General features: G+C 38.8%; 3 protein-coding genes across 13 annotated transcripts; 1 reads left to right on the forward strand and 2 right to left on the reverse strand.

Moving 5' to 3' along the window:
- Positions 1 to 4,305: 4,305 nt before the first annotated feature.
- On the reverse strand, positions 4,306 to 9,477 carry LOC100650938 (general odorant-binding protein 83a). Of its 6 annotated transcripts, none has more exons than XM_048412746.1 (6): positions 9,346 to 9,375; positions 5,491 to 5,616; positions 5,348 to 5,405; positions 5,074 to 5,268; positions 4,759 to 4,823; positions 4,306 to 4,687 (listed from the first exon to the last, which is right to left on the reverse strand). In XM_048412746.1, exons 1-6 carry the CDS (start codon positions 9,358 to 9,360, stop codon positions 4,661 to 4,663), a joined length of 486 nt encoding a protein of 161 aa, XP_048268703.1. In that variant the 5' UTR covers positions 9,361 to 9,375; the 3' UTR covers positions 4,306 to 4,660. The 6 variants fall into 6 exon arrangements, with proteins under 6 accessions (XP_048268703.1, XP_048268702.1, XP_003401135.2 ...); XM_048412745.1 differs by lacking the exon at positions 9,346 to 9,375 and adding an exon at positions 7,943 to 8,077; XM_003401087.4 differs by lacking the exon at positions 9,346 to 9,375 and adding an exon at positions 6,280 to 7,916.
- Positions 8,084 to 18,736, forward strand: LOC100651176 (double-stranded RNA-specific editase Adar). Of its 5 annotated transcripts, none has more exons than XM_012316883.3 (9): positions 8,688 to 9,144; positions 9,229 to 9,305; positions 9,391 to 9,451; positions 9,653 to 10,483; positions 10,578 to 10,963; positions 11,052 to 11,346; positions 11,406 to 11,596; positions 11,677 to 11,785; positions 17,078 to 17,220. In XM_012316883.3, the coding sequence occupies exons 1-8, from the start codon at positions 9,093 to 9,095 to the stop codon at positions 11,773 to 11,775; spliced, it is 1,992 nt and encodes a 663-aa protein (XP_012172273.1). In that variant the 5' UTR covers positions 8,688 to 9,092; the 3' UTR covers positions 11,776 to 11,785; positions 17,078 to 17,220. The 5 variants fall into 5 exon arrangements, 4 of the variants coding, with proteins under 4 accessions (XP_020722795.2, XP_012172273.1, XP_020722796.1 ...); XR_002308485.2 differs by lacking the exon at positions 11,677 to 11,785 and adding an exon at positions 18,383 to 18,736 and having other exon boundaries at positions 8,695 to 9,144; positions 17,078 to 17,659; XM_020867137.2 differs by lacking the exon at positions 17,078 to 17,220 and having other exon boundaries at positions 8,693 to 9,144; positions 11,677 to 16,673.
- Positions 18,157 to 26,320, reverse strand: LOC100651054 (major facilitator superfamily domain-containing protein 6). 2 transcript variants are annotated; one of them, XM_012316887.3, is made up of 11 exons: positions 25,621 to 26,320; positions 23,280 to 23,979; positions 22,525 to 22,917; positions 22,319 to 22,440; positions 22,023 to 22,248; positions 21,808 to 21,948; positions 21,153 to 21,422; positions 20,642 to 20,900; positions 19,464 to 19,754; positions 18,877 to 18,942; positions 18,157 to 18,612 (listed from the first exon to the last, which is right to left on the reverse strand). In XM_012316887.3, exons 1-11 carry the CDS (start codon positions 26,028 to 26,030, stop codon positions 18,602 to 18,604), a joined length of 2,889 nt encoding a protein of 962 aa, XP_012172277.2. In that variant the 5' UTR covers positions 26,031 to 26,320; the 3' UTR covers positions 18,157 to 18,601. The 2 variants fall into 2 exon arrangements, with proteins under 2 accessions (XP_012172277.2, XP_012172275.2); XM_012316885.3 differs by having other exon boundaries at positions 18,830 to 18,942.
- Between the last annotated feature and the right edge of the window lie 942 nt (positions 26,321 to 27,262).

Raw genomic sequence — 27,262 nt, forward strand, 5'->3', positions numbered from 1 at the left:
TCGCACAAAGCAGGTTTACGACCAGACGTGACGCGTTCACCGTGTCACGGAAAGTTTCGCTCGACTTTTTCGCAGCTAATTGCAGGCTAGCGATTTCTTGACCATCTGTGGGACACGTAGTACGACGTATACGCCTTTCTTATCGATAACCAACCAGCCATAAATCATTATCAGACCGATAATTCTACTTTTTCTTTCTGATAATCAAGGAGAACTTGGAACTACGACTATTTTTTCGAACAGCTATCAGCTATCGTATATTATATCGTTACTTCGAGAAAACAAAGATGATTGAAGAACGCTCCAATGAACGATGAACTATGGTGGATTGATCCCATTCTTTTCGAATTACAGCGAAAATACGCTCACCAACTCGCAACAATCGATCGTTCGCGCGAAATGCTCGTGGTCCGAAACTTGAACATTTTCTGACGTTCCCAGGAACGATTATAATTTTCAGTATCCATCGTAGCTGTAGCAACCACATTTTGGACAGTTGCAGAATTTCGCAGTTTGGATATTCCCTCAGGACTCTCCGATACATGGTCTTTCAAATATTGAGCGTAATTCCCTTAGAATCGGGGATTATTTCTCTCGATTCCGTAAACATTGATCCATCTTAATCGGCACGCCTGGCCAAATCTTCGTCAACGTTTGCTATCAAGAATCCCTTGGTGATGCACGGAAAGCTCTTTTAGAGAATCATGACGATCGGATTCTGTCCTTTGATCGATCGTGTTTAACGACTGGGCTGGTTCTCGCGAGCGTTGGGAAGATGTTTTAAATGGCAGGTTACTGCGAAGTTTCTGCACTCTCACGGCCAACGACAGAGATAAACGGAGCCTTAATGCAACGTCATCGACTACCGACAGAAAACTCGGATATACTTGATGGGAACGATGTGACAAGGTTGATACAATTGGTCGATTGTTAAAGATTACAATCTTCGTTTAGCACAACGAGTAATTAGTTCTTAGATGTACTTAGGGCTTACAAGAAACAACCGTTCTTCCTTTGTAGAATTTCCAACTTATATTTTAAAGGTATTAATTTTATAACTCGTCGGTTGAACTTCACTGCCGACGATTATAGACGTTGGTTTCAAAAATATCGATGCAGATTATAAAATGTGCGCGTAGGGAATAATAGTTCTAGCTACAGCTACAGTGACTACACAAAGTATTGTTACATACCCTTACTTTCTAACGAAAGGCTTTTTTATGGAGTTCTACGTTTCATTTTCGAAGTATCAGATTTTGTTAAATCGTACAATAGTACTATCAAATGATACAAAATTTAAGAAACGTAACTGATGAGGATTTTTCAGTATTTCACGTTTTATTTTTAAATCTTACTGTATCACTTCCACCAAATATCCGTTTCTCTCCGGTCGCTCGAATTTTCGAGCAGAGTCGAACAAAATTTTTTTCGGGTTTATGCCACAGACATCTGGATAAAAGGATAACGGAACGGCGGGTATGAAGGGAAATGGCCGAACGCTCCTTTTCTCGACGACCGTGCACCGTCGAGCCGGAAAATTCGGTGAGCTCGGATTAATCCGGCCAACGAGGATTAGCGGCTAGATCCCTTAGATCACAGGGTTAGCTCGCCACCTAACTGTCTTTCTCGTACCGCCGCTTTAATAACGGTATTTTGTAAAGCAGACTCAATGTATCTGAAGCTGTAAACCTATCTGCAATCTTACATTCCGGGCGCAACCCCTGCAGACTCCAGCTTGATTTTTCCGCAATATTTTACACTCTAACCACGCAAAACTTGCGATTTTCTGAATATAAGAGACAATAAACAGCTCACTTTGGAAAATTCGCTTATTTTTCCGACGTTTATCAACATTGACCGGGAAAGTTATATCGTCGTTCATAAAACGGATGATTAGCATTCCCTTGAACGCTTTTTCTTTTTTATAGTCGTTGTAAGTAGAATTTATCGTATCTATTGTACGATTTTCAAATGTTGAGACTTTAACTCTTAATCCGTTAAGGACCAAGCACACGCACAAAATAGTTCGCAATGTTATAAATACTTCAATTTCTTTAAACTTGATAAAATGGTAGAATTGAAATGGAACAAATAGCGACGAAAGAAATATTTCGATAATTAAAATACTATAAAATAGATATCGATAAAAATTTACAAACGAGATTTTGCATTGACGCTTAATCCGTGAAAGAAAATGAGATTGGAGCATAAAGATTCGAAATCCATAATAGGATTAATTTAAGCACTTACGACAAAATCGATATTTCTACCTTTTATAGCGACCGCTCTTCTACTTTCCTCCATTAATTGCCGAAAAATAAATTGTTTTGTCAAAGTTAGAGACCTTAACTCGACGAAGAGTTAAAAATCATGACCCTATAATAAAGGAAAGGTAATTCCGAGAACTATTAAGGGATATGCCCTATAACTGTACACATAGGCAACATCCTCCGGAAAGGAACATTCAAATCGTTCCATTAAAAAGCCCAATAGAAGAGAAGAAATAGGAGGACGCGTCAACTGGTGCATCATTATCTTTCGTCGTTTGCCTCGGGGTTGTTTAGCCTCTTCGCTTTTCGCAGTACTTTTGCCACTTATAACCCCCGTTCAGCAGCACCATCTTCTTTTTTCCCTACTAGAGTCACCCTTGCTCTTTCTCCTACGCGTGTTGTCCGCCTCCCTCGGTGTGTTATTTACCCCTTCCCGTGGCTGACGCCCACCGTTCCACGCCACCCCTTGGCCCCCGCGCCCTTTTCCGGCCGCGCGCACAGCTTAGGGATTGTTTTAATACCCCGATGGGGCAGAACTGTGTGACCTACTTCCACCACGGTGAATATAGACGCGACCTAAGCCACGTTTTCAGAAGTCGGTTAGAGGTACATTCACGTTGCTGGCCCGAACAAACTAGGCGTGTTTCTTTCGTCCGTCGACTACATTACCGAAAATCCTATTAACGATAATTTTCTCTTAGGGAGAAACGAGTTTCGATGGTATCTTTCATCTGCTTGTTGAATGGCTTGTTCTATCGAAACTCGTTCAGATTAGTCGAGTTATCAATTTAGTTGTCTTAGTTATATTACATTACTGTATTTATTTCACTTTAGATAACCATCGTTTCCTGTTTAATTCACTGTAAATAGATCCATCTATCAATAAATTTATCGTATAGGGTGGAAATCATCGGAAATCCTAATTTCTAATATTTCTGAATAAATAATCCTATAATAGTATATACCCCTTATCCTATAATAGTATATAAGCCCTTTAAGTATCGAACCCTTCCTTTTTTTAACATCCTGTATGTGTGAAATGTTAATTATGATGTTAACGTCATAACTGATGTAGACAAAGTACACCAACGATACAGAGTCGAGTTTTGGCTTAGAGAACCAATATCAAGCAATGCTGGAAATAGTATTATCATAGACATAATTATTACCTAATCAACTGCTGTTTTGAGATTGTTAAATAACCGCAACATTTTGGTTGCTTACAGAAAGGTTAATACCGACCTGTAAGAGGATTCGACGCGTAAACGAGGTTGTAGAATTACAGAGGCAGAGGTAAGAAAAATAGCATCGTTGAGGGAAGTTAATTTCCGCCAGACGCCAATATCTCGGTGAATATGCTACATTGTCGGAAGTTTCGATCGTTCGCTGAATGATTTTCCTTCCGCGTTCCTGTAAAGAACCTCATCCGCTAAGCCGATGAATACCTTAAGGGACGAAACTTTCTCAAAGTTTTGACAGTTTTGAAGAATTGAAGGAGCTGAATTGGCGTACGCGATTAACCCCTTCACGGTCATGCGCGTATATAGAAAAAATAAATAACGTCCCCACTGTAGCTAAGTTGATACAATAAATTCAAGGCCACACCCTAACATTAGCATTCGAGCATTAAAGATATAAAATGTAGCGATAGAATTACAAAAGTATATATATCATTTGTGTAGTATCGGGGCCATAAGGCCTAATGTATCGGCCGAACCGTAAACAAAGTACCGTTCATCATCAATGTACCGTTGGGTCTTTTAAGTGGACAGTTTTCGTGAAAAGGCTGCATGACCTTGACCACGGGCTTAGGGATACCTGTTCCGAAGGACGGGAAAAGGTAAAGAGACGTTAGGGAGAGTGCTAGTTGAGATGCCGAAGTGAACGGATGCCAAGAGTGTACAGAGTGTACAGAGTGTACAGAGTGTGCAGAGTGTGCAGTGTGCAGAGTGTGCAGTGTGCAGAGTGTGCAGAATATGAATTGAGAAGTCGAAAGCCGCTTGTGAGAATAGGACGTACAACAGCATTGTAATCATTTCGTTGCTTCGAATATCATTTATTAAATCCAAACATCATTACTTGCCCTTTCCTCTAAGACCCATTAAGATACTACATTTATATATAGTCAAAAAACAATTACGCTGAGAAAGGTAGTGCATCTTGAACCGATTAGATTGAGAAAAATCGTACGTTGAGGAATTAAGGCTATCGTTTTCTTGCCATCATTTATCCCGTGCTACATCTCCAATTTTATTTAACGTTGAACCATGCATACAGCACTATTTCGTTCTTTTGTCTCTCATCGCAGAATGATTACACGAAAGTGGAGTAATATCGTCTTCTTTTTTTTAATACTCGAGTATCTCCCTGCGGCTCTCCTGACGAGAGCTCTAGAGGAAAGGGACGCTCTGCAAAATCTGTAACGCGAATAGGAATGAATTCGTCTCTGTTAAACGAAGAAATTCTGAACAAATGAAAATGTATCTACCTCTGGGTGATATTCTACGTAACATTTGATCATCTTGTAAGCCTTGTCGCAAGGATCGTCGCTCTCTGAAAGTAGGTATTTCAATGTTAGAATCATAATAATTGCGCACGAATAATCATAAGCCGGTAGAACAAATTACACTTCCGCACATAGATCATAGAACGTCTCCTATTTTGAATAAAACTTAAAAATTTTCAGCGATCGTGTACGTGAATCATATTTAGTGCAACGCTGTTAACCTAACAGTCTTAAGGACTTAATATCCATCTACATGGCATAATTTACATCGAGAACGAAAAGGCGTGAAATACTCACGGACGGATTTACACTTGTTAAACAATTTCTTGGACGAGTCTTGCATGCTTCGTGGTAGATGTCGAAGCGCCCTTTGCACATCTACCTCCGCGTTCTTATCTAAGATACCGTGCCTCATCATGAAGCACTTGAGGTAGCACTTTAAGTTTTGATCTTCCTGTTCCAAGTCTCCGGCTTTCATCCGTCTTAATGCGGCTGAAACGTTCAAAGAAAGATGGTAATACTTCATTACCGAAGCCTTTGGCTTCATAATTACAGATGCTGTATAGCATACCCCATGAAACCTTCGATTCTCTGCGACAGTCCTTCCTAATATCTGCCTTACCAAAATGCTAAAAAGGGACAGAAATAATTGACTGAAATTTTTGACAAAATTTTTATCATTGAATCTTCCTTTCTTAAAGTACAATCGCTTACCAACAAAATTATGATCGTCGATAGAACGAGAAAGAAATGACAATTTCTTAACATGTTTCTTCTAATGCTCTCGATTCGCAAGCAGCGATTTAAAACCACTTCGAACACCAACGCCTCAACTGGAACCTTATCAGCCCAATAGCCAGTTGTTACTCGACCATTCGTATAAACATTAAGATTTACGTAGATCAAAATTATGTCGGGCAATTAATCAATAAATCGAACTCAAAGCAATTCGATAATCAATGGCAAACGTATCAATGAGTCTTACTAGCGCTGCATGCTAAAACAGATGTCAACTTGTCAAATTTACTTGTCCGTCCATCGTCGACATAATCGATCAGACATAGCAAATCGAGCCACGATAATTCAACTAAGGAAACGTTCGAGCAACGCATTAATCATAAGTTATCGGAAACTAGCGTATTACGGGTCAATCGGGACGCGCTAAGTATCGGAAATGGCGCGTGTCATACTAGAAAGATTCTAACATCAAGAAGAATCCGAGGATTTCCCCTTCCTTTTTTTCTTGCTGCCAAAAAGTTGGGGAAAGAAGAATTGAACGACAGCAAGTTTTTTTCCAAGGAAACCTCCAATCCCATGAATATTTCGGTATTCCGTCTGTCGCGACGCCGATCAATTCGTCTCGCGAACAAAAAGCTCACGAACTTTTTCCTGGCGACCGGCGTTGAGATACGTTTTCGATCAACCTAGATATTCCAAACGACCGGGAATATTCTATTCCCTGGAGCATCCCGTTTCTGGTTCCTTTCGTTAAGAATTTCTTACCTTTTCCCTCACTTTGGAAACTGGCGAATCATCGTCAATTTCTTGACGATTGATCTTGTCCCGCCGAATGTTCCATAAATATTATGCTCTGCCTGTTGAAAGATAGCAGCAATATTTAACCTTGCGACAATTTATCTTAAGTGGACACGTCACGTACTGAACAGTACCGAGCAAGTGTCGGAGAGAAACTCGAATACGACACGATTACATATTGAAACTTACAATTAGTCTACTATAACGTATTTACGCTTACTATTGCATGAATAGTTAGCTCTTGTTCTCTTAGTCCCTATATGAAGTTGTATTTTGTCCAACGCCTAAATTAGAAGAAATATTACACGCATAGTTTCTCGTTTCTATTACGCTATAGTTGTTGCTAATTATTTAGAAAGCTGCCGTCATCTTGGATTTCGATGATTCTACTAATATGGTGTAGAAGTCAACATTTCGGGCAAGGTTTTCCTTTGCATGTTACAACCTCACGCCTAATCCTATATAAACTATAAACAAAAGATAAAAATTATCTCCGGGTTAGGTGCTATTTTATCCAGCCACCGTGAGACAGCCGGCAACCCGTCATACTAACGCATAAGCTGTCACCGACACACAACAATACATAGAATAATGTATTCTACTATATTGTGGTGTTACTGACAGTCTTTTACAAATACCTCGCAAACTAAGAACATATACATATAGCATATATGTAACTCGCATACAGTGCTATGCAGACAAAAATACATAGTGCAATTTAAAAAGATCAAGGTATTCTTGGCTTGTCATCGAAGCAGAACCTCTTTTGAAATTCATAATATTGCAGTTTACAGTCGATTAGAAGCCGATTAACTTTTGATCGTGGATTGAGCAGTAAGGACTGATTTTTAGACCACCCTGTATGTGTAAATCCTCAGATTCCTTTCAAATTTTGTCAGTACAATCGCAATAGTTTTATTTCGTTTAAATGCTAATGAAATTCCAAAATTTTATATAGCATTGTGGCGGCACTCGATGACTTCGCGACACAAGCATAATGTCATCAAAGTGTAAGGCCGACATGCCTAATGTCCAATCGATATCCCTACGGTCCTTCCGCCGAATATTCGGAAGAATGCGTACGCGATAACGTCACAGACGTCTAACGGACGCGTGCATAGTGGGAATATCGAGGGACATCAAAAGAAAAGAATCTGTCCAAAGATTCATTCGATTTTGAACAGCGAAGTGCAAAGGGTCAAGTGTAACAGCGAAGCAAACATAGTCGAAAAGCGAGGATTGTTGATTGTTGAATAAATTATATTGTTGAACATCGAGAGTATTTCTTGGGTACCTTACATCTAACACCACGTCAGCATGCATAAAAAGTTCTTAATAGTGTTCGAATACTTTCGTCAACCATCCTATTTCTGGTAGACTATCCAAGAGTTAAAAAGAGAAAGTTGCTCATTCGAACTCATCGGAATATGAACTGTGCCAATCGTTCTTATAGAATGATCAAATTACAATAACCGTTGTGCAAACTTATTGCGTCAGCTATATCTTTCTCTTCGAATGAATAGTGAATCGGAATGGAAAAAGTCTGTTAAGATCGTGAACCATTATCGTTAAAACAAAAAAGACGAACGTACAAGTTGGGAAGTACCTCACTGTTATTTCTTTAACTCACGTATTTTTCCAGTATCCAGATATTATTCATCGGTGATACTTCATACAGGGATTCCCTGGCGGTGAAGTTTGCTTCAGCACGTACTTAAACCGTCGTGAGAGATCACGAAGTTTAAAATACAAAGAGAATTACGATTCGCGACTTCTACTCCACCGAAGAAACTTTGAAATTGTAGAAAACTGAAAATAATCACATGATGGGCAAGAAAACGGGAAGAAAATTACCACTGATGACGAAACGCAGTTTGTGCGGAACACGAGATTTCACGAAAACAACGGTGAACATCTTTTTCTGTGGTTTTGCATGTCGCACGTGTGCTAATTTGTGTCTAATAGCTGTGATTTTATTTGTAGGAGCAGGAAAAAATACTTCCAAACTCGGTTAAAGTTTTCGCATGGCAAAATTACATTCTGATAAAAATACGTGAGTATCTCAGATTTATCATTTTATCACATTCGTAATGTTCATTATTATTCGAAGATATCAATAAATTGGTGTTATAGTAGTACAATTAAGATGATACATGTTCTGAATGGTAAATATTCTACAAATGTGCTATTTTTTGCATGCGTAATTGTTATGTATGTAGGTTATAAAAATGTGAAAAGAAAAAAGAAACGGATTTTCTATGTTTCCGTGATAATCGTACAACTCTATTTTTAGTCATTCTCGAAACATAAAAAAACAAGATGTTATATCCATTATATACATCTTATGTATACATTCATGTGTCTGTGTTTACGTTACATCTTAAACTTTTCACGCATCGTTACGCTGATTCTAGCAGAAAAGTCCCGTCGACTCGCTTTTGAATCGACTCTGCGCGCGAGTTTTCTTTGTCGTGTGCGTACTGCTCTGCGCAATAAACAAGCTGCGCTACTTTGACAAGAAGTGTGTTGTTATATCGGACTGATTAAAATCCGCATCCACGATTGTCCGCTTTCTTTTTCTTGTGTCTGTGTATCATTTTCTTAAAAAATTTGCGATGCAAATACGCGCGATGAATTAGGTTATGTCGAGACTAGCAAAAAACCAGCAGTGGCGCTGCGGACATATCGTGACACGAGTATAATTAAAATCAATGTAACGTACAGTGCATCAAGACAAGATTTTTTCCAGTACGTTTTCCAACGCATTTGTTGGACAAGAAATGTCGAACGGATTAACGGTGTTGCATAATGACAAAGACTCTAACGAAACAAGTATGAAATTCAAACATCGATCTTTTATTCATCCATCGCGTACACAATTTTCATAATCGTATTCTTTTCATTTCCGATCTCTAGACTGCAATGTATCCACAGTCGGTGCTAACACTGCTGCATCTCCTGCAGAAGGATTGCAGGAGACTCACTTGACAGGGGTGAGTTTCATTTAATTAAGATCATTTTTGGAATAGATACCTGTTCCAAATCCATAGCACTGGCTTGTTGTTGTCCTCTTCACAGATGGAGCAGCCAAATATCTCAAGATCAATCTTGAAGAGACCTGCCGAATCAGAACCTGAAGGTCAGTGGCTGGTTGCACGATCTTATATCATGCTATTGAGCAGCACTTAGTTGTTACGCATGTGCATATTAAAGATGATTTGATAGAAACAAGCAGAACATGGATCATCTTATAAGTCTTTCAGGTTCAAGTTCTTCTGAGCAAAGGAAAGCCAACTAGAATACACCAAGTAAATTAATCTGTTTCTATTATTTTTGTCAGGTACAACCAGTCCAAAGAAGCGTCACAAGAATCCACAGCCCAAAAATGCAGTGTGTGCCCTGAATGAATTGAAAACTGGTGCAGTATATAAGGTAGTTGACCAAACTGGTCCTACACATGCTCCAATATTTACGATAGCAGTACAAATAGATGGACAAACTTACGAGGGTAAAGGACGTACCAAGAAAATGGCAAAACATGCTGCTGCTGAACTGGCTCTCAGAAACATCATTCAGTTTAGAAATACACCAGAGGTTCATCAAGCAATTAACACTTGTCAACCTTCTATTCCTCTTGAACCAGATTTTACAAGTGATGTTACAGAACGTGATAATCATCTAGTAAATGCTTTCAAAACTTTGACCCAAGAACCAAAGAGCCCAAATAAATTTTTAGATAAAGGGCCTGTAGCGCTTATTAATGAATTATATCCTGGTGTAGTGTATAATTGCATATCTGACAATGGAGAAAGTTATGCAAAATTTACGATATCGATCACAGTCGATGGAGAAACATTTGAGGGAACTGGACCAAGTAAAAAATTAGCGAAAGCTGCAGCTAGTAAAGCAGCGCTAGCTAAATTAAGGAACGTTCATAGTTCTTCGTTCTGTATACCTCTTCCGGTTCGTGTATTGCCAAAATTTTCCAATAGCGGACATTGGCAAGATCAAATGACATTACCTCAAATGTTGGCTGATAAAATTGGCAAAATGGTAAACCAAAAATTTAGTGAATTAATTCAATCGAAGCCGCAACATGCTCGTCGTAAAGTTTTAGCCGGCATTGTTCAAACTAAAGGATCGGATGCAGAATTGATATGCGTAACAACTGGTGAGAAATAGCTTTCTTATATAATTTCTTGTATAAAAACTGAAAATGTATACAAAGAGATTATATTATTTTCTTTTTTCTTTTTACATAAAAGGTACCAAATGTGTTTCTGGGGAGCACCTTAGTGTTAGTGGTGGTGCTTTGAATGATTGCCACGCAGAAGTAGTTGCAAGGAGATGTTTGTGCGAATATTTGTATAAACAATTGGAGCTTTATACAGAGGATCGTGGTGCGGAAGCTATCTTAGAACCGGCAAAAAAGGGTTTCAAACTAAGACAAGGAATTCAGTTTCATTTATACATAAACACTGCTCCTTGTGGAGATGCCAGAATTTTTTCACCTCACGAAGAAAATGAGTCTGTCGACAAACATCCGAATCGAAGAGCAAGAGGTCAGTTGCGAACCAAAATAGAATCTGGAGAAGGTACCATTCCTGTAAAGAGCTGCGAAGGTATTCAAACATGGGATGGTGTACTTATGGTATGATGTATTCTATGTCGAATACGATCACGTAAATACTCTTCATTTCTGTGCAGACTTTAGTGCAAATATTTATTTCAACTTATAGGGCCAAAGACTGCTGACGATGTCGTGTTCGGACAAAATAGCTCGGTGGAACGTACTTGGTGTGCAAGGTGCACTTCTAAGCCACTTCATCGAGCCAATTTACTTCCACAGCATCGTTCTTGGCAGTCTATTGAACCCAAGCCATATGTACAGAGCGGTCTGCGGACGTATCGAAAACACAATTCAAGGATTACCACCACCCTATAGACTCAGTAAACCGCTAATGAGTCTTATCACATCTTCCGAAGTTAGACAACCTGGGAAAGCACCTAATTACAGCGTTAATTGGACAATTGGTAGGTAGAGGAGAAGAGGGTGATTTAAATACTTCATTGTAATTTGTCGTATTTTATAGGTCAACCAGAAGCTGAGGTAATAAACTGTACCACTGGAAAAGACGAATCAGGTAAACCGTCTAGAATATCCAAGCAGGGGCTCTTCAGAAGATTCTACAATTTACTAGGTAAACTTGATACTATAGACGTCGCTGATAAAAATCAGTGCCGCCATTACTTGGATGCGAAATCATCCGTACAGAATTACTCGGTAAGTCGAAATAATCTCATTAGACATCAGTACAAGAGCTGTGTTTATCATTATTTCGTTTAATTTTCCCCTGCGAACAGCTTGCCAAGCATCAATTGAAGGAAGCTTTCGTAAAGGCACATCTTGGGAGTTGGGTTAAAAAACCGATCGAACAAGATATGTTTGAAGTCGATATCTGACTAAATCAGGGTAATAATAAGATCTCAGCAAATGATACAGTGTTTTGGTTATCAAACTATTTAGTTCCTACTGCAAACTAGACCGCTCGCTCAGCGTGTTATGATATGGCAGAAAGTGGCATCAGTAAAGCATAAATCATAGGTTCTCACGCATGTCTGGGACTTTGGGTTGTACGATATGATACAGAATCGTGTTCAGAATGTGAAGAAACACAAGCCCTTAGTGGCTTATCTACTCTTCGAGCCGTCGAAGGTTTTACGATTCGATAGTTGCTCAGTTTAGATATAGGGTTATCATAACTTTCGATACTTCGAATCTTAATCTTAATCGTTAGTATGATGTCAATTTCGACAATTTTTATAGACTGTTAGACGAGTAAAACAGTTTTCGTTTCGCAACACAAATCAGGTTGAAAAAAGTGAAAAGTTGCGTAGGTATTCACAACTCGATAAATTTCCACGTTTTGACACATATCTAAAAATTAGTTTAATGATTGGAAATTCTTATACTTATTCTATTTAAAAATGGGACAAGTAACAGCCAATAGGTAGTTATTCTAAAACAATCATGTAGGGGGAAGGAAAAATCCAAATCGACAAATATCTCGGGATTTTATTCGTGCCTGCAGTATTTACTAGGCTTTAGGAATAACAATGATGCATCAAGTTACATCCCTAAAGGCTGTGACTATGGAGTATAGGATCTTCATGCAAATTAAGTACTCTGTTGCAAAGTTTTAACGAAATATGATAGGAATCGATTCCTTGTCGGCGTATTCAATTGGTTCGAGTTACAAATAATTATTTTTTTTTAATTATCAAATTAAGTTACATTGAATTAGTATTTTATGATACTCGTCGACAAAGAATCGGCCCTCGACAGTTCGATGTTGTTATTATTGGTTTTTATAGGGAACAAATGGAAGAGGAAATGTGTGAGTAAGAATAATCGACATGAAAGTATGGATGAATTATATGAGTCAGTAGGTGAATGAAGAAATATATATTATATTACTAACAGTTTTAGAGAATCCTAAGGTCATTGCCTCACTGTGCCAGTATTATACACTTACTGCTATTCTGCCGTAATGACACACTGCCCGGTGTCGGTCCAGTTTTGCGTGAGAAACTCGAGAAATGTACAAACTAATCTCATTTCAAGTATTAAATACTAGTATTAGAAGCAGCCATTACGTCAAAAGTACTATAGTTGTGTATAATACAACATCGGATGTTGTTAATTTGATTATTATCAATTAGATTGTTATCAATTTGATTGTTAACAAGTATTGTTTATTGTACTTTCTTTTTTTTTCCTGTTGCGGTTTTCTTTTCTTTTTTATGCAACAATTCAAAAAATGTGTACATGTTGTGCCAATAAGAACTGGAAACCAAATGCAATAATGCCAACGATAAGCTAATTTAACCGATGTTTGCTATGTTTTCTAAATTTTTCATGGACATTTATTTAATATAAAATAATTCTTTGAGTTGAACTTCTCTAATGTTATCAACGATTAATTCTTCTTCGCGCTTAAAGTTTCAAACAAACGAATTCTACTATAGCCGCCTTTTTCTGCTTGCTTCTTGCCATTTGCATAATACATATATTACACGTGGATTCAATCTTTACGAACACACATTCAATTTACATATTTACAAGTATGTATTTGAACCTTTTGTGCATAATAACCAAACTAACTTATACAGATACTCACTTGATCTAGGTCGACTATGTTGTTCTCCGTATTACGGAATTATTTTACGTGGCATAACAAGAAAAAGAAAAGAAAAAGTACAGAGAGAAGAAGAGAGAGGAAACGCAGGTGTACACAAAATTCGTAGTATTATAAATGGCGAAGAGTCATAAGAGAAATAGATCGCCGGAAATGTGTGATGCAGGTGGCGAACGTAAAGTCCACGTGTTTATCGTTCTTTCATATTACACGAAAATCAGTAGTAAGTTTTATGACAAACTAGTTTACATCCATAGGATAGTGTTTTTATTAAGTAGAGACTAAAAGGGTGCGCATCGGTTTCTCTTGACTTTTCCGTATTTTCCTCCTATCTCTGCGAATTGCATCACGTATACACTTTACATATATACCTATATATCTATAATAATATATTATTATATTACATCACACACGCATATACATACACACAATCACATACCGATCGGTACCTATAGAGAGAAAAAGAAAAAAAGAAAAAAAAGACACCACTTAGTGGTCAGTGATCAAAACTCGGAGTGAGTATAATAGTTGTTAATTAATTTACTAGTCCTATCTAGTCAATCATTGATACAATTTTCGATTCTTCTCCGAATCATACTTGGGGGAACATAGTTTAGTATACCGATGATAATACGAACTCGTAGTCGGCTAGAATTTAAGCTTGACTAGTGCCTCTAGTTGTAACTTTGTCCAAAATAAGTAATATCGACATAGGCAAAAGAATATCGAATAAACCTTTATTTACCAAGTACTGGGTGTTATCTTGCGATCATTTCCACTAATTCTTACTGTATCTTAAATAAAAAGAAACGAAAACGAACAAAATGTTTGTTTATTACGTCAACTTCATATCGTATACCTGGAATTTCCAACTGATATTGCGTCATTCTATAGAACTTTTATAGAATATTTTGAACAGATGGCTACATAAATATTGGACAGAAATATTTAGCGAGTGTTCGTAATTAACAGAATATTAATTCATTCATCCGTTTTAAGAAGCGCATGATATTCGCCTCTTGCTTTACGCCTTTGAATGCATCCTACTGCTTGCGCAGGTTAAGACCTCGATTGATTTCAATGTGAATAAAATATTATTTATGAATAGCTATAGTGGCTACAAAAAGTATTTGTACACTTTATTCTTCCAGTGAAGCATTTTCTATTGAGTGTTAAATTTCACTTTCACAATGTCAATTTTTTGCTGTCATTTGGAATTATTTAGTATATAGAAATGAATTATGTAATTGGCATATAAATGCCATGATAAATACAAATAATGGTGTACAAATACTTTTCCTAGTCATTGTATATGCATGTTACGAATTTATTTTATGTTTGCAAACGGGCAGGTTAGCTTAATCATGGAAGGAAAGCGTAAAAAAGACACGGTTCTCTTTTGTTGAAACTGTATATTAATTACATCGTTACTATATATTATATTTTTTCTCTGTTAATAATCTATTAATGACGATGTACCTATCGTACAGCGTATCGTTTATCGCGCTTCGCACATGAATCCCTCGACAGGCCTTTTTCAATACGAATTCAATGAACTCCTCAGCTCGTCGATGAACAGAAATGAATCGAATTCGAGCTACGTTACTTCAGTCATTTGAACGCGAGAACGTATTTAAAAAGAAAAGAACAAAACAAAACACGAAATGTATGTACGAATTGTGATCGTATGACATAACAGAAGATATGATCTCAGCCCGTTTGTTCGCGATCACGTCGTATTCCATTATCGCGAATCGTTCTCTCTCGAGAAGTATTAGAAACGAAAGACGTGTTATCGGTCGTTCTACCGACGAGACCAAGCGAGACGAAGTAATCACGTGCGAAGCGGCTGTTCCTCGAATGTTACATCGATTTTTCTTCAACTTAATCGCTATATGATATGTATCGAGTTCGCCAAATGTTCCCTGTCATGCACATTTCCTATGTCCTCCACTTTGGTTATGGTGACTATCACGAGATACGCGTTGATATGGGTGAAAAGTATGCTCGAGCAAAGTCGCTCAAAAAAAGAAAAAGGTAAAAGACAAGTCGAAAGAAGAGGAAAGAGAAGATACGTCGTGTGAAATATTAATAGAAGGTGAAAGTAAAGTTAAAGTCCACCGTATGTTTTGTTCGATCGCATAACGTTGGCTACATTATATTACGCAATATGTAGCGATTCCTCATACGTTCCTTGCTGTCCTGCTACTTTTTATTCCTGCTTTTAGAATTTTTCTCTGACGGAAATTTCTGATCTCTTAATAGGTCTACGTGATAGGAAGACTTGGAGTTAAATGTCATTAAAAAGTGTTCTGCCCGGTTGGTAGCGACACGCAATATTGCTTGTTGCGAATCGTACGATTATTATTAGAGAGCTAGTTGTCGAAAAACGCGAAACAAATAATTGATAACTTCATTTATTTCGAGCACGCCTTTCACCGGATGCCGTGTAACAAATCTAACAGGCTTGACAGCGATTTTTCTTAAATCTACGAAAGCAAACTATAAATGGGACGCCAGAAGCATTCGTTTACGCAATGTCCAACAAAGTATCGTATTCAAATTATTAGAAAATCACATGCATCGGGAGTGTGGCCAACCAATTGCAAGCGCTAGATCTATTCAATCTACTATCATTCGATATTTGTCTTTCGATGATTAATTAGATAAGTGATCTCATTGTGTATCGTGCACGTGTGCATGTTAGTCGCGAGACAATGAGGTTCGATCCACGTTGTTCGCTGTCTTATTACGTCGATCGGACATTCCGATGGAAACTGCGTTTACAACATCAGCTACTACGTTATGATTATCCGTTTCGTGCTTACGGGCGCTGTTGGCCTAATTCTATTCGATTTCGGTGGAAGGTGTCCTCGAAAACCGGTGTTCATACAGGGGAACAATGAGAAAACGAAACACCCCTGTGACACGTGTTCATTCTGACGCACACACATACGATTAATAATAATGTAACCATACCGACTATGTAACAATACTGAGCTAAAAAGCACTCTGATACGTACAACGCTATGCCTTAGTGTTTAAATTTCATTTAAGGTAACGTAGGTACAACATTACGTCTAGCTTGTGCCTCGGGAAACGAGATTCCGCTTGGTTCAGGCTATTCGCACACTTAGCCGAACCAAATCGAACAAAAATACCCCATCGAGTGAAAAACATTGCGGGGTAAGTGCTCTCGGATCGCTTTATCTTCGATTCGAACGCCTTCGAATCGAGTCTTCACTTTGAACAAGATCGAATTGAGCGCGTTTAAAACGATACATTCTCCGACTGAAACTAAATAGTAAGAAAATAGCGATGGCTCGAGAACTTCAACGTTGATTCGGGCAAACGCACGACGTTAATAGTTTTATTGAGATTCCGACGATAAAGACCGGGTTACGCTTTCCATCTTTATCATGAATCCGCTTAATTATCTCTCATTATTAACAATATCATACACCTATCGCGGAGAAACGTGGTTTCCTGTTCACATAAGAAAACAGTATTTGAATTAACAACTCGATAGTCTACAGTAATTACAGTACGTGTGAAACATTTTACAGATACAACACGCAACGAGCAACGTTCAGCCTAGAAACGGAAAACAACGGGCGAACGAGAGAAGAGTCAAGGGTCATTCTTTAATATTCACACGCGAAGAGAAGCAGAGAAAGAGAGAGAGAGAGAGAGAGAGAGAAAGAGATAATAGTATTTACAATGATCTTTAGCGATTCACGACTTTCGTCAAAGAATGCTAGATACGCAATAATGGAGAGAGTCGTAACAAAACGAGAGAAGCGGAGGGAGTAATACGATTTTGCACATCAAGATACACGTAATAGTTACATCGAATTGCTTGCATTCGAGGGCGCGGCCGTGATCCGAGTTTCATCGAATTCTCGAATCCGTACGATAAGAAACTCGCAAATCGGTCTTCTTCGACCGATTCTGTTTCAAGTCGCGAAAGTCTCGACTGACTGGTTAGAGAAGATGGAATCTTGGAAAATCTCGTTCTCGTCGATTCGTATTTGACAACCGATGAAAATGTACTCGAACGCTACCATGGAATGCAAGTCCTTGTACAGGATATGAGTTTTCGTTGAAGCGACCCCGCAGATCGTGTTGTGCCGTACTACACGTGTCAGGTATATTACGTACATAGATTTCAGTCACGAAAGACATTTGCTTTCTTTGCTGTACATCGTGGCCTTTTATGCATATACACGAGATGATCCGTGTGGTACGTGAAAATCTTGTCTTCACCTGCATCTCAAATTTGTCAAAATAACGTTAAAAGTGGATTCTACGAGACGATCACGTATCACGGGACCAGCACGTTTATATCCTAACAAAATATTTCTATCGGATGGCTTTCTTTCGATTCGCCCTTGGACTTTCGTCTCGTATATTTCGCAGACGTTTCTCTCATCCGATCGAAGCTGCCCTTCGGTGCCCCCAGCGAGCGATCCTCACCTCGATTACGCATGTTTCTTCGAATGTTTTTCGTCGATTACGTTAGCGTTACGAAACTCGTAATCCCAGCAGTGTTTAGCGGTAAACAACAAGATCATAGTGAGCAGGCACTTTTAAATCATCGTTCCATCGATCAGTCTCATGGTCAATTCTTTTTTACTCTTTTGAATGTTGCGCTTTATCCTGTCGATGCTTCTCCAAGCTTGATAATCGAATTGTTAGCATCGGAAAGAATTCTCTCTGTTCGTTTGCTCTTTATACCGTGATTAATTTGTTACAATAGTTTGCATCGACGCTATCATTTAATGCGAGTATAACGAACGGTGTCGCTCCAAGGAGGCACCAAGGGGCTTTCATCGAATTTTTTTAACCGTGTAAAAATTCCTTCTGCTTAGCACTCCGAAGCTGGTCCTTCGTTTTCGGTTCTCCAGAGAACATGCCGGTTATCGACCAGCGTTCCATGAGCATCCTAATCACCTCAAGTGGGATCGAACGTCCCGGACTGTTACCATTCGTAGTCGTGCTGATGGAAGGGGTTGGTGCATGGTTGTTGAGCGTGTAGATGGGTCACTATCGGCGGTGGTTTAACCAGGTCGAATTCCCTGCTAATCACCTCATTGTAAAGCTGTGAAACAGAGGAAAACAGAATATTGGGGGTAACCAGCTGTCGCGACAACGGTGTTGATGATTGTATAAAAATAAAAGCACGAAAAGAAATAAAGAAAAACGTGTTTTTCGTTCAGAGAGTATAGCCTTGCGTAGAAGTTTTCTCTCTTTTTGTCATTTATTTTCCAACAAACGTCTTCTTTGTGGACGTTTTAGTTAGAATGATTTTACTAAACCTGGAAGCTCCTACGGATATACTCGTCCTCGCCATTGCCAGTCATACCGTAATTATATCCACCTCCGCCGCCGCCTCCAGTGTTCAGGAATGGATTCGTCGGGTTTACTGGGCCTGAAAATGTGTTTCATCCTGTACACGCTTGAATGAACAATGCAAAAGCTTTCTTTAAAAAGGCCCGTAATAATTATTATTGGCGATGAAAAGATCTCCTCTCATCGACAATGGCTACCGGCAGGCATTTTAATCGTTTGATTCATTAGGAGTTTGGTAACATATATACTGGCTATAAAACATATTTGCATATATCCTTATTTCTCAATGAAGCGTCTTTTGTATCATTTCTGCATTTCGTTTTCATAGTATCAAATTTTTGTAGTCATATGAAAGTATATATTATTAAGTGATACGAAACTTGATGTGAACCTAATTAATTGATACATAAATTCTGTAATAAATACAATAGCGTGCAATTTGTAAATATATAAGAAGAACAAACTTCTTAAGGTTCATATTGCAATAGTATTAGTAGTATTAAAAGACTAGAATTAAAATCTCTCGCTTATTGTGAGATTCTTATTTATTTTGCAAATATAAGAGCCATTATATTACGAACAGAGAAGCGGAAATCTTACCTCCATTCGCACCTGGCACGTTGAGAGTATCGCCAGATTGGTAAGTGGCACCATAACCCGTGTCTTGATTAGCCAACTCGTGCAGTCGAGTAGAGCTGAGAGCGCGAGGAATGGCGTTGCTAGGTACACCGTGCGGTGCCAGATGTGTCGCTTCGGCTACTTGACGAGGATCCTCCGTCTGTGGCAGGTCGGAAACGAAGCCTGTATCCTTTCTGTAAAAGTTGATGAAGACGAACGCGCCAAGAACGACGATGCAGATGAGACCGTAAGCTCGAAATGTCGCAGTTGTTCCTAGGAAATTGTACGAAAAAGAGTCCCATTTAATGTAGAAGAAGTACAAAATGCATATACATGGAAAAACACAACGTACATAAAAAGATGTGTCACGTAAGCTTTGCGAAAATCTGTGAATGAAAATTCTGAACACGTTGATAGAATCGAAAGAAGAAAATTTAATGCGGTGCCAAGTGTATTCGTAAGTTTACACGATCAATCGATGGAATCAGCGACGACGAAGTTTGAATTATAACGACAAACGCCAGCAGGAATATAGACCAGTCTTAAAACGCAAGTCGATCAATTCAGAAAATTGCGAACGACAGATAGTAAATAAAGTTGCATTAATCAGCTTCGACAGGAAAAGTATGTTAGCATTTCTTCGATGTTTAAGAGATTTTATAATACGTCTTGCGTAATAATCTACCAATTAATGATATCAATGTATTGATATGTTACGAGTCGTAGGTCATAGACCTTTCTCATAATCGAACAAACATTCTAATAGTTAGGATTATCAAATGACTTGTAACTTTGTTCGTAGAACTTGATTTGTTTCATTAGCAAACTTGTTTCTGTTACGTAAGAGAATTTATTAATTCTTATAACCTGTAACTCGTGACTTATAAAATGTCACTAATTAATATTCTCCCAACTTTGTGAGGGAATCCGGATTTGGCAAAGCGATGTTGCATAAATGTCGATGAGACACGAATATTTTTTGGTGAATTTAGCCTTGATCGATTTATTTAAGACACGACGTAGGCAACGTTGGAAAGCTATTAATAACTTAATCTTGTGAATATTCCAAGTCGAATCAATATCGAATTACTTGTATTTCTCGACACGTGGTCAACATGAATCGATAACACATCACGCAACACAGGGTACTAAGAGCTCACCGTAAGCGTCGACGAACATGCCACCGATCACAGCTCCGCATCCCCTGCCAAGACCATGATGGATACCTTGAAGAACACCCTGCGCGCTTGTACGCAATTGTGGAGGCGTGTTATGAGAGATGTAGCTGCAACACGCGGCCCACACAGCCGCATGGGTTATTCCCTGGATGAATTCGAAAGGCAGCACCCACCATGGAATCGTCAGATAAGAAATATAAAGGAAACGAAACACGTTTCCACCCAGTCCCATGCACAACACCTGAAATTGCATGTGTGTATTTACTTTAAAAATAAGTTTCGTAATCACTAAGTGGCCTAAAGGTAGTGCACGCAACTCATGTTTATTATCATGAACGTATATTGCAAATATGATGGAAAATGAAGTTGAACACAAATATTCTACTGTATCCCATGTATTCTATTGTATAAGAAGTTCGGCAATCTTTGTAAAACTTAATCTCGATAGGATTGAATTTAAGGGTTCTTAATGAAAATTAAATGAATGAACTACCTTCACGTGACCGATTTGACGGATCAGTTTAAAGCTGAAGAAGTAAGCAAATATCTCGGAAATGTGATTGATCACAGAGGCTACACCAAATAGAGTCGGTGTGCCATTGTAGTCCTGAAGATGCCAAAAGAGGAAGGTAAAAATCAGCCCGATACCGAATCCCATGAACCACGCAACGAAAAGGAAGGATGCGCACTTGAGGTCTTTGAATTGCTTCAATACGGTCACCCATTCCGGGATCTCTCGCGTCGTTTGAGCAAACATTTTCGTCTGGAACAATACGAAGCTCGTTTAGAATGTATAATAGCCTCACGGGATCGATATCATCAACCCTTTGCGCTTCAGAAGCATTTTAATATCTCTTACCATCAACCTGGTAATTAAAATGTAAATTCATGAGAAAATTTGTATATTTCAATGTATTAATATAAGTACATTTATATTTTATAATGTCTCAAATGTCATCTGAAATAACCGCACATATGATTTCCTGAAAGATAAGACTTAAAGGAATTCATCCCTTTCGAATTTTATTGTAGGCTGTAATAAAAAGTTGATAGATATTCTTCTGGAATGAAATTTTCTGTGAATTTCACCACTTTGCAGTTCCGAGTAAACACTTCAAATCAAAAATATCAAATCAAGAATACATTACCTTGCCTTCAGGCGGTTGTTGTTTCACATTCAGATTTACCCCTGCAGACGAGTCCTGAAGACTGGGCAGATTCAACTGTTGAGACAGTTGACTCTGTAGCTGCTCCTCTCTTGTTGGTTCTGCAGGAGGCTTCTCCACTTCCTGCACAACGAGACGGGTTACTTCATTCGACATTTGGTCCGTGATATTGGTAACCATGATATCTCATCACTCACCAGTTCCGTGACCGGAAAGTCGTACTTAAAGTTGATCTGCGTGGCAGTGATCAGAGCGGCACCCATGAGGACGCTGAAGATCGCGAAGCAGATCGTATAATTCTTCTCCATTGCATCTGGACCGCATGGATGCTCGGAGAACGCAGTGCTATGATCTAGAGCGATACCGACGAAGAACATAGCAAGACCCCAGCCTAAACTACCGAACATTCGCTGGTGACCGTACCTGTACCAGAAAAGAAGCTCGAAGTGCAAATAAATAATTAGAAGTTCGATGTTAAACAGGCAAAATTTACTTGTCCGCGTCTTCGCCTAATAAAGTTATGACGGCAGAGTCAGCTAGAGTGATCGCAGGCGCCGAGAAGAATTCACCCACTATCACCAACAGTAACAGGAGGAAGAAGGTTTTTTGGATGTCCTAGAACAGTAATTGCTTGTTAAGCGATAACACGAGAGTGAAAGAAAACTAGCTGCAATTGTCGAATATGAAAGCGATATGTACCGGTAATCTGTAGACAATCGAACTGTAGAGAGGTTTCACCCATCCTTTGTTCTCCTCTTCGTTGTAATTCGCAGCATTGGAAACACTATGAGGACTCTTGCCGGAGTGAGGTACGTTGACGTAACGTTTGGTTCTAACCAACGGCATCTGGACATCTTCATCATTATTTTCGTCATTTTCGTTCGCTTCTTCTTCTTCTTCCTCTTCGTCCAACAAGGATACTTTACTTGGAGACTTCTCGGTGACCGTTTGAAACTTGGATAGAAACTCCTCCTCTGAAATTTCATCATTGGCGTCTCTTTTCACCATGACCTTCATTGGTGGTGGTTTCACTCTCGTCTTGGTATGCGTATACGCCTTCTTTGGTGGTCTTCCATCGTCCAAAGGTTGGTTCTGAAATTAATGAAAATTAAGCTTGATGACTCTTTGATTGAGCTAAATAGTAGTAATAATTAGACTGTGGATTTTGATGTATTTGTGGAAAGTTTAAAGGTCCGGAAATGCACAGAATGTATAGAACAGAGTCGCGCAGTACCGAGCAAAATTAGTTCTAGTTTTTCCAACAGGTATTGGTACTTTTACTTGAATAAACAAATGAATATAATAATTCCGTGTAACATATTTCAGTGCCACATTGTTTATTCCGTCACTTTCGCTGTTTTGTCACATTTTGATACATTTTTCTTAGTGGCACTGAAATTTTTCAATTTTGTTATGCACTTGCAGGTGCCTCTGAAACAGAGAACAGAACTTACATTTAGGAAACGTTTGTATTCGAGCACATCAGCTGGACGGTTTTTTCTTTGCAGAGTCTCAAAGTCGATAGTCTTAGCTTCAGGATCGTTTTCTTCGAACACCAGCTGTTTGTATTTCAAATCTTCGACGAGGCTCTCTTCTGTTGAAGTACTTGTACCTTCTTGCGTTTCTCTTCGAATTCTATGGTTATCGGGATAGTAAAATTCGTATACATTCTTCGTCTTGTCCTTATCCATTAGTAAATTGAGAGCCGCCAGTAGATTTATCTTCTTGCTTTTACGCAGCATCTCGAAAACGACGTTGTCCGCTATCTCTGTTGAAGTACTTGTTCCTTCTTGCGTTTCTCTTCGAATTCTATGGTTATTGGGATCGTAAATTTCGTATACATTGTTCATCCTGTCCTTATTCATTAGTAAATCGGGAGCGGCCAGTAGATTTGTCTTCCTGTTTTTACGCAGCCTCTCGAAAACGACGTTGTCCGCTATCTCTAAACATTCTTCGTCATTTTGATGATAAAAATCGTCAAGATTGGCGGACCGTTTAACTATTCTTAATTTAGGGTTCGGCGGTTCCAGATACGGCGTGTTGTTTCGTATAACCCAACACGATGTGGCCGGTGGTTGCATGAAGGCCAGAGGAAGAGTGAAGATGATCCAGCAAGAGAGAGAGGCTAAAAAAATCACCTTGCCCTTCTGCCACCTGAAAAAGAAACAACCATTTCCTAAGTAAATTTGGAACTGTGTGATTTGGCTTGGTCAAATCGCGTTTCTTTCTGTCCTCGAGGCGGATAAATCGATAAGAGGTTGAAGCTTTCTCTCCCAGCTTTGCTAACCCACGCAATATTGGATTCTGGATAATATCCACTAACATTAACCGAGCAAACTGTTTATATATGCAATCCAAACATACGTGTATGTAATACCAGTTAAAAGGGCAAGTAAGTAGAGGCATGTAAAAGGAATTCTATACTCATGTCATTCGTCCAACTTACATTTCTTTAAAACATATTCATTGATATTTGAACTTTACTACTAGTATTTTATTTTTCTTTTTAATAACATATATACATACACATAGTGGGTCGAGAAGCTATTCGTACACTTGTCGACATTTTTTACGAACATATTGCGTGTGTTACATGAAACGTTTTGAAATTTCACTAGTACTGTAGTAAAACACTAATATCATGGTTATATATTTGATAGAATTTGGAACGATTCTAAACATTATACAGAAGTTACAGGATATTTAGTACAAGCAGAGATCACGAAAGTATTTAAGCAGATGGTCATCCGCAATATTAATAAGCTTCAGTATTCGGAGGGACAATTTGTAACGCCTATTATATGCTTAAAGTGGATTATGTAAGTACTTACGAGGTATCAGGATGTCATGTTATTTAAAGGAAAAAGTAGGAAGAGGGACCAAAGCATTATAGATAGAATGAGACGTGGAAACGTAGAAGAGAAGAACAGATATTAGAGATGAGGACAGGAAAGAAGGTGTAACGTCTGTGAGAGAAATATTGAGACGTTAAAACATTTGATAGAAGACTGCACACGAGTAGAAAGAATAAACACAGGTGTGAACAAGATTTTGAGATATAAAAAATTAGTATAGATGAAGGAATGACTAAGAAAGATAGAAAGAACGAGGTAGGAAAAGATAAAGAGTAGCAGTAGAAGTGGCTGATGGAAATAATAGTTCTAAAATAAGAAAAACTTCTAACGTAGACTCTTAATATGCAGTAACTAGGTTAAGCATATTGAAGGATAAATGAGAAGATCGGAAGAGGAAGTGTGTGATTCAAAAAATTATAACTAAGTCGCATTTATTGCATATTACATCGCATATTATACTTAAAGTGGCTATTTATACTGAACTTTTACTAAATATAAATTTGTAGCAAATAGTTTGCAATCTCTGTATATATTTTCAGATTAAATTCAAATTTTGCCAATATAGTCTTGCCAATCGTGGTCTCGTTATAGTGCTAATGAAATATCAAAATGTTTCATATAATACGCGCATACAAATTTTCTACGGCAGGTGTACAAATACTTTTGCGAACTATTGTATAAGCAACATGTGCTACGAAAGCATTCGAAATATAGTTTAACCGAAAGATTTAAAGCTTGTCACATTCATTGATATTTGGACTTTGCCACTTTAGTATTCTTTTTTTTAATAACATATATATGCAACATGTACGATATACCACGAGAGTATATAGTACATACAATTTAACGAAAAGACTTAAGATAATTGCCACTGAATTGCACGAGTAATTCCCGACTGAGAGTTACCGTGTTTACCAGTCTGGTAGATCGAACCTCTCACCTGTCAGCCAACGAACCCCAGAAAGGCGCGCTAAGGAACTCGATGAAGGGTCTTAGTCCCATCAGGAGACCGCACTGGCCGGCGTTCATGCCCATCTGCTTGAAATAGACTCCCATCAGAGGAAAAAGTGAACCAAAGGCCGAATAGAAGAAGAAGTAGAACGTTTTCACGGTAAGCAATTCCTGATCTACGGAACCAAACAGGTACTCGATCACGTCGCTCTTGCCACGAATCTTGTGCGTCGCCTCCTTTGGTTGAGGATACAAGGTAGGATCGACCTCTCCTTGGGCTTGTGGGTCCACTATGGGCCTGGCACCTGGCACCTGTTGTATCGTTCTACCAGGACCCTCCTGCGATGTTCCATCGGCTGTCCCATAATCGTAATTCTCGCGTGCATAGTAATTCGGCATGACTGGAGCCCAGGACTGTGACTATCCTATCCTCGGATCTACGTTCTTTTTCCTCCGAGACACTTAGATTAAATCGAATGGAGGAATCGATGACCACCGTGGTATCCAGAATCGGAGAAACGATATCCGACCGATTCTAAGAATCGGCCCCACCTTGAACTGTTCACGAGCGTAGTTCCTCGAGTAAGTTCTTCTTCGAGCGTCTGTCGTCTTTCGGGGATCACCAGCTACAATCCTTTTAGACGAGCGTCGAATCGATGGCCCAGCGTGTGGCACCTTCTGCTCGCGAAATCGATAGTCCTGGCAGTGCGCCCGCGCAACTTGCACCCCCTTGCGCACCCTACCGACGACTCGGCCGGTGACACATCGCTAGCGATGGACGCTCGATCCTATCCCGTACCAGCTTTCGAACAAGTGGTCTAGGTGCTCTTGTCAATCGTGTTGTATTTCTTTCAAATTCGATATTTGACAAAAACTGGATAAACGAAGGATTATATCGTGGTTAATAAGAGTTGGATAGAAAGAGTATGTAGATCATCGAGAATTATATCATTAGATGGTAGAAGAGTTTGGATATATGTAAAGCGTATTGGAATTTTTCATTAGTTAGAGAGAATCTCGTGGGCAGTAGGGATTTAATAGAACGTAGATTGTGGAAAATTATGTAATTAGATAGCGGAAGACTTTTTAGAATACTATTGTAGAAATCTTTAAAACCTCAATGCGTATGTGAAAATCTTTCACGAGTTAGAGACCACCTCTTGGATATAAAAATATATGGATATAAAAATTGAATAGAGAGAATGAGAGAACATGAAATATTATTGATATTATGAGAACGTATATAAAAAGTACAAGATACTCATTGCAAACGTACACGTGGTGGAAAATTAACACGCAGTATGAAGAGTATTGTATCGGAATTTTCCAAAAGTTATTCAAAGGCTAGACGCGCCTCAAACCCTTCGCTAGAGTTGGCACTAGTTTCTGACCAAATCTCGAAACCCTTGGCTTCTTCCATTTTCATCAACCCTCTTCTTCTGCGATTCTTGCGCAGTTGACAGTACGCCGGATATCCGGCTTTCAAGCATAGCGGCCTGATACCATTAATGATTTTATCCCTGTTTTTTCTTTTCGCCATTATCTTATCGCTTTTATTTTTCTTCGTGCGTTTTCTTTTTATGACATATCGATTGACCTGTTAATTGATCAAACGTAATAACCAAAAAAAG

The sequence above is a fragment of the Bombus terrestris genome, chromosome 15 (genome assembly GCF_910591885.1).
Source record: "Bombus terrestris chromosome 15, iyBomTerr1.2, whole genome shotgun sequence".
Classification (NCBI taxonomy): Eukaryota; Metazoa; Arthropoda; class Insecta; order Hymenoptera; family Apidae; genus Bombus; species Bombus terrestris.

Bases quoted from the DNA above. Each gene is read 5' to 3' on its own strand.
- LOC100650938 (XM_048412745.1), bottom strand. From the start codon at position 7,972: ATGAATAATATCTGGATACTGGAAAAATAC. The intron at 4,824-5,073 runs GTGAGTATTTCA...ACCTACTTTCAG, and splicing joins TAACAAGTGTAAATCCGTCC to AGAGCGACGATCCTTGCGAC. The intron at 4,688-4,758 runs GTAGATACATTT...TTCGCGTTACAG, and splicing joins ACGTAGAATATCACCCAGAG to ATTTTGCAGAGCGTCCCTTT.
- LOC100651176 (XM_020867135.2), top strand. From the start codon at position 9,093: ATGTCGAACGGATTAACGGTGTTGCATAATGACAAAGACTCTAACGAA. The intron at 11,347-11,405 runs GTAGGTAGAGGA...CGTATTTTATAG, and splicing joins CAGCGTTAATTGGACAATTG to GTCAACCAGAAGCTGAGGTA. The intron at 11,597-17,077 runs GTAAGTCGAAAT...AACATTTTACAG, and splicing joins CATCCGTACAGAATTACTCG to ATACAACACGCAACGAGCAA.
- LOC100651054 (XM_012316885.3), bottom strand. From the start codon at position 26,030: ATGCCGAATTACTATGCACGCGAGAATTACGATTATGGGACAGCCGAT. The intron at 22,441-22,524 runs GTACATATCGCT...TTACTGTTCTAG, and splicing joins CGATTGTCTACAGATTACCG to GACATCCAAAAAACCTTCTT. The intron at 20,901-21,152 runs GTAGTTCATTCA...ATGCAATTTCAG, and splicing joins GTCAAATCGGTCACGTGAAG to GTGTTGTGCATGGGACTGGG.